The following is a 7,033-nucleotide window of genomic DNA, read 5'->3' on the forward strand; positions in this document are numbered from 1 at the left end:
TGGAATGTACCAGATTGTATTGGTATATTCCAATGGTTTTGCCATTGTGATTTCAACTATCCTTGATTTAGAGGGAGCTGCCTGTGTATTAAGGGATAACTCTACTAAGATTGAAGAATCTATAAATGTCTTTACCACCCAATGTAATTGGTCACCTTCTCGGTTAACATATTTCACCTATACTAGATTTTTTTTTTATAGAATTTATGTTAGCATGTGTTACTCTGTTGATTTACAGAACTGCTTCGGATGTAACCTACATTATTTTTGAGGTAACAATTTGTTCTGTTCTTGCAGCATGGAATTAGAGCAGCACAAAAATTTTGCAGTTCACATTTCCTGAGCAGCTCTGTCATGTTTATGATAAGGTATGTTTTCTGTTATATTTATCTTGAATTGAATGTGGCATCCGACTTCGAATCTATCTCAAAGACATTTGTATTGCAGTGTCTTTATTGTGACAGTGTTTGTGGAAAAGTGGAAAGGGTTCCATGAATGGGAAATTATGTTTTATGAACTATTATTTCTTTGGAAAATGGGACAATCTAACCAATTCCATACAAACCGCTAGTTGAATAATAAATTGTAGCTGATATTGTCCTGTTCCAGTGCTTGTAGCTGCACATAATCTTTTGAAGGATATATAGGAATTATGCATAACCTTTAATTTTCTTTTAACTTTTTATTTTCGTCCTATTATGCCAGGGACATGAGAATACAATTGGGTACATTGCTTGCTGACATTGGGATTATTAACATTCCGAAGAATTATCAGGTACTTTTAGTTTTTTGTAGTACCAAACAATTGATTAGATGTAGTTGTCTGTCTGAATACATTTGGGTTTGTCCTTTCGAACTACTGATATCTTCGCCTCTGCTACAATTGTATAAATGCGAATTTTGACTGATTCATTCACAAAAGCTCCAAATTGAGGAGTGAAAACACTTTAAACATGAAAGTAAGTTTTATTTCCTTCCATATGCAGTATAAAGCATAATGCTATTAGGAATAGAGGAAGTGACGAAGAGGGAAGACTTTTGTTGACAAACTCTAGCACACACACTTTAGAAAGGTCATATAAGAGGTTATTTGGTTCATTTATGTTGTGAGTTGGCTCAGAAATAAGACTAGATATTGCAGTCTTTGGTTAGGGGCTTTGGAACTTGGACAGAAGGAACCACAATTAACCTGTTTGTTGGTTTCCATTCTATTTTTCCACTAGAGAGTACCTAATTAGCAAGGAAGTTTTTGTCAATACTTACATTGATATCCAGGTGTACTAGAGCTTGACATTGAGAGTAAGGGGCGAATGTTACTTTTCCAGAAGTAATGACCTGCAATTGATAAGATTTTCTGATGCAATGCTACAGATAAAATCTAAATGATGATTGTGTTACAATTGTATTTGCAACCTCTGGATCATGGAAAGTATTGTGGTGCAACACATTTGGATTCTCAGAATTGAATTATTATATTAGTTGTTGGTAGCAGAAATGCAATTTTATCTATGATGTGTACATGTATGTGAATTTTGTTGTCTAACTAGCATGTTGCCTGTGGAAATTTTGTTCTCTCTCTTTTCTTTTCTGCGGTTCAGGTTTACAGACATAGAACCCACATGTTTTTAATCTTGTGGGTATTCTCATAAAATGATCATGGGGCTTTAAGCTGGGGTATCTTGGACTCCAATTTAATATTGGTACATTTTTGGTGTCTGAGAACATCTCAATTACCTGTTCAATTGAGGGATTTTCATTTAAAGAACTGTTTGGCTACGTAAGTCTGAAATATATTTGTGGATGTAACTGCCATTCGAAATTATGAACTGCTTAGTTATTTTATTGCTGAGTTTTCATTCTTTTCTTGCTTTGTTTACCTTTATTTCAATTTCCCCTCCCCTTTTTACTCTTTTCTTCAAAATTTTACAACAGTTATTGGTGCTGAAAAGCCTTTTTGAGCTTACATATTATTTAACAAGTTTATTTTTCTACTAAATTTTGCAACTTCTTTAATGACAAGTGAATTCTGAAGCAGGTTGGGTGGAAAAAGAAAGAAAAGCTTGACACTTGGCTTTCAGATTCATCACAAACATTCAATCAGTATTCATGTCATTTTTCAGCAGTGAAGGTAAAATCATTTCACCGTTTTAAGTTCCAGCATATAGTGTTCCTTGGGTATTATGAAGGTGCAGTTGACTTGCATACTCTGTTTTGATGTCTAGTTTGATGAGCATTATTGTGTTATTCTTGTCATCTATTTTGCTAGTATTTCTTTCTGAGTCTTGTAAACAGTGTGCGTAAAAACTAGTTGCATTTGGTGCCTTAAATCTTCTCTATTAAAGGGCATTATCCTATACTTGGTCTTCACTAATGCACACTGAGAGAGCACAAGCTGCTTTAAAGTTGTGGGTCCAAAATGCACATTTGTTAAAACTGTAGACCTCTTAAAATTTTTCTGATGTTTCATTTACCATGATTTGAATAGAAAGTTCCATCTTGTAGCTCTTTTGAGGAATTGATATATAATTTATCTACCAAGGACCTTGATCCATTTCTTATTTAGAATTAGTATTAATAGTAGATATTATTGGCACCAATGCATACCAGTATAAATACGGAAGTACTCTGAGATAGTAATGACCAAGACTGACAATTCATCTTATGCGATCAGTTTGGAAAAAAAGAAGGATAATTAATGTGTAGGTAGCAGTTGCACTTTCAAAAAAAAAAAGAAAAAGAAGGAAAAAAAGAAAAAAGAAAAAAAAAGCTAAGGTACTAAAATTTAGTAAAACCAGTCATTTTATCTGATAATCTGTCTGGGTTGGTTTGTCCTTATTGATTGTTCAACGTGCGTATGCAGGCAATACTATGTGCAGGTCTGTATCCTAATGTAGCCATGATGGAGGGAGGTAGTACTGAGGATCGTCCTGTTTGGTATGATGGAAAAAGAGAAGTTCACATACACCCTTCTTCTATTAATGGTAACCAGAAGGCTTTTCAGTATCCATTTCTCGTCTTTCTTGAGAAGGTAATGTACCTTGTTGACTATTTTTTTGTATTTCTAAAGATGCAATTGTGCAGAGTCTAGACTTAGGAAGTTAACAAGATTGAAAGATATTGGTGCTAAACCCCGCACCCTGGAAAAATAAATGAAGGAAACATTTTTGGGTGCTGCATTATTGTGGTGGTCCGTGGTCCCTACCTTACTGGTGCCTTAAAAGAAAAGACAGTCATTCTTCTGATCCACTTACTTATTTTCCATTTTAGCAAAACCATTACTACACATTATTGATCTCAAAGTTTGTGTCCGTTTAGTGCCAAGGGTTTATTGGCTAGTTGAATGTCAGAGACAATGTGCTGATCAAATTGCTAGACCCTTTAAGGCTACTGTGGTTGTGTTGCCTTTAGTTTGATCATTTTGAAAACTAAATTTGAATAAATAAATGTTTCATTCTCGTATCCAATGTTTTCAAAATCAGATCAAACTGGCCAGTTCGACTGGAATTACTAGGAACCAGTTTGGTCATCACCAAAAACCATTTAAGTTCAAAACCAGTCCAAAAACTGGTTTGACCTTAAACCTGTTGACCCTGTACCAGTAAAGGTTTGCTTTCAGCAAAGGCCCACAAAGTAAATGCGTAACTCCTCTCATTGGCACATTATTTAGTATACAGCTTCCTCCACATTTTCCTTCGTGAAAACTGATGTGGGATCTAGAAACTGATTAGAAGAAGTGGTTCAAAAATGGAGAAAATAATAACAGGTCGCTTTTTGGTCAACAGTGAAAAAAAAAAGGGTTTGGAAGAAAACCTTAAGTACAAAATAATTTATTCTTGGATTTAATTTCAATTTATTTTATCTTTCTCATTTAATTTTATTCTAAAAACACAATGAATTGCTAAAATATTTAAGCAATCCATTGAAGCTTTGTCTATGATTTTGTATTGATATTGTCATTTTGGAAACAACCATAAGAAAATTAAAGCAATCAAGGTTAATGAATATTTTTGTCTATATATTTTGCCTAATCTGAAAAATTTCTTATTATGGTCAATTTTTATAGCATAATAAATGTTTAGTTATTTATTGGTTCGAGTCCGATTCAATCATGTCGGACCCTTTAACCCCTCATCCTTTCCCTTTTTTGGGTGGATGACCATGCTAGTTTTGAATACAGAGATTGGAGGAGATAGTGATCTTGATTACTAATATCGTGGACATGCATTTATAAAAAATTATTCATGTGTTAGGCCTTTTTAAAAAAGTAAATTTGACTTGCACGTGGGGGCTCCTTGAAGAATAAAATAAATTAACGCATCATCTCTCTAATAACTTAAGCTTTTACATTAGTTGGTTCAACCGATCGAACCTTTTTGATATTTCTAGGTTATGTTTGTGTTCAATAATTGTTTGAGCTGAAATGCAAAGTGCAGTCTTAGGTTCGTATTTGTAAGATATCTCATTTTTATCTCCTCATGGGAATTTTTTTGCTTAATATTATCTGAAACTCTTTCTTATTCATCGCAATTCCAGGTTGAGACAACTAAAGTATTTTTACGAGACACTACCGTCGTTTCCCCCTACTCTATTTTGTTGTTTGGTGGACCAATGAATGTTCAGCATCAGGTATCTTTCGCTTTAAACTCAATGGAGTACATATGATTTATCAACAGAGGTCCACTATCGAAATCTTTGCCATTTTTTTTAATCAAAATATTTGCTTTACTTTTCTAAAAAGTAAGTCTTAACTTACTTTGTTTAGTATAAAAAGTAACATTTGAGAATCATGTTTTGCAAAATAAGTAACTTTTTAAGTGATTTGACTTGCTTTTGTGAACAACAAAACATGCTCCATCAATGGCTGCACCAGTTTAACTCATTGATCGGTTGATAGAATGTCAGAAACATTTCTGCTTTTGATTCTGCAGACAGGACTAATTACTGTAGATGGTTGGCTAAAAATGGCAGCACCGGCACAAACTGCTGTCCTCTTTAAAGAACTTCGATTGACTCTTCATTCTATTCTGAAGGAGCTCATTCGTAATCCACAGGTATCCTATTCGTTTTTGCTGACGTAATAATTTTTTGTATTTACTCTTGTTCGTTCTCTCTTAAATAATGGATTGTCTGGTAACTTGAATTGAAACTATTACCATTTATCCTTGCTCATGAGCATTGGCTTTATAGACTTTCCTGATGATGAATATATTGTATATGGGATGCAGCTTTCTGGACTCTTTTGAAAGTCGCACATACTCTGCATTTTATGGTTAACTATATCAATGTTCTTCTTTCTTCCCTCCTCCCTCCCTTCAAAAAATTCATTTTAGAAGCCTTCTGACCTTCATTATCTTGGACATGTGGACTGGTTATCCTTTTTCTAGATTTTTTTTATTATATATCGAATATGAGTTTTTCATCTTGTTCCCTTATGTGGCGCTGCAGAAATCAGATGTAGTTGATAATGAAGTTATCCAATCTATAATTCAATTATTCCTAGAAGAAGAAAAACCGGCAAGGTGACTTGTTCATTCCTCCACCGATGCAAATTCAAGCTGACTTTTGCCGAGATTTTTAGACCAAGTGCATAGGGTACGCATTTCCTCACGTATTTTCATCATTAGGATGTGGCTTTATTTGGACGCGTTAAAGATTTTATTGTTTTTATCATATACAAGTCTTTGGTACTAAATTGCATTTACTGGTCACTTGATTTGCAGAATTGAAGTTAAAACTACTTGGTCCACCCAAATGTACTCTATTCGTGCACTATATTGGCATGTTTTGTAAGGTAGACTCGACTGCGCAGACTATTTCAAATAACGAAAGAAGAAGTTTGTTTATACTTTATAGTATTATCTGGTTTGGTACTAAATGCCGAACACAAGTATACTAAAGGCGGTTTAACGTGCTGCAGACGGTCATGGTGGCCTCCGGGAAGCTTCTTTTGTTCTGCACTTGAAAGAAGTTATACAGAGGACGCAGGGAAAAAGAATAATGTCCTGGTAATTTACCAATAATTGGAGCAATTAAATTGAGCTATAATTTATATTATATACATAAGTTCTTGACCCGGTTTTGTTTTAAATGAACAATCTACTGGATGTATCTCTTTCTTTAACATATTTGATAATGGCAGAATAGTTATAAAATGTTCAACCTGGGTTGGCTGAACTTTTCACCATAGTTGCGTGACTAATAAGTTAAAATTGTTTTGCATTGAATATCCAACAAATTTTGATGGTAAAGTGTGAAAACGCATATAAGCAAAAAAAAAATCTGACGTATATATAGATTTAATCATAATTCTGTGAAAATAGGGATATGGTTTGGGAAATAACATATTTTTATCTTATTTTTCTTCTTTGGTGCGTTGTTGTTATGTAGCACTAAACATGACAATAGAAGAGATTTTAACTTATGTTTCTTCTATAGTATAGTTTGATCTTTCTTAGCTCCTGCGTTATTTTTAGGGAAATTAAGTGATATTTGAGAAGCTTAATCTCGAACATGGAAAGGCGCATGTCAACTCAGACTAAAGAAGGGCAAAATTAGAATTACATTTAACCCTTGGTAGGGATTATAATTAGATTTTAATTTAGGTCGGAGTCAACAATTAATTTTAATCATATATTTTATTGGATTCATAATTTTTCAACTATACATTTTGTTAATTTTTATAAAAATTTACTTATTTGATTTTAATTTCCACCAAACAGGGGTTTACTATTGGCTAAAATCTAGTGGTAAGTTTTTTGGCAGGCGAATTTTTCTTCTAAGCCAATTTAGATAATATTTGTTGTAATATCAGTAAACAATAATTCTACTTGTCCAAAGTTTCCTTACAAACCTGTTTTTGAAATGATTGGTGAGAATGTTATTTTATCAACCTACTTTGTAAATCATATTTGTAAGTGTAACACAATTCTATCAGTAAAATCCCCTAAAAGTTTTAAATTTCAATTATTATTATATATAAAATACTTCTTCAATATCTTCATTGTATGCCACAACTATCTCATCTTCATTTTAG

General features: G+C 33.3%; 1 protein-coding gene across 1 annotated transcript in view; it reads left to right on the forward strand.

The window, feature by feature from the left end:
- The window catches only part of LOC111379075 (DExH-box ATP-dependent RNA helicase DExH7, chloroplastic), a 24,715-nt gene extending 18,529 nt beyond the window's left edge, over positions 1-6,186 (forward strand). The window contains exons 25-33 of the mRNA XM_023002403.1: positions 298-368; positions 706-775; positions 2,033-2,128; positions 2,861-3,028; positions 4,534-4,626; positions 4,929-5,051; positions 5,446-5,592; positions 5,721-5,791; positions 5,918-6,186. Of these exons, the coding sequence (XP_022858171.1) occupies positions 298-368; positions 706-775; positions 2,033-2,128; positions 2,861-3,028; positions 4,534-4,626; positions 4,929-5,051; positions 5,446-5,523 (699 nt within the window). The 3' untranslated portion in view covers positions 5,524-5,592; positions 5,721-5,791; positions 5,918-6,186. The remainder of the gene's footprint in view (positions 1-297; positions 369-705; positions 776-2,032; positions 2,129-2,860; positions 3,029-4,533; positions 4,627-4,928; positions 5,052-5,445; positions 5,593-5,720; positions 5,792-5,917) is intronic.
- The last annotated feature ends 847 nt before the right edge of the window (positions 6,187-7,033 follow it).

The sequence above is a fragment of the Olea europaea genome, chromosome 3 (genome assembly GCF_002742605.1).
Source record: "Olea europaea var. sylvestris chromosome 3, O_europaea_v1, whole genome shotgun sequence".
In the NCBI taxonomy this organism is placed as follows: domain Eukaryota; kingdom Viridiplantae; phylum Streptophyta; class Magnoliopsida; order Lamiales; family Oleaceae; genus Olea; species Olea europaea.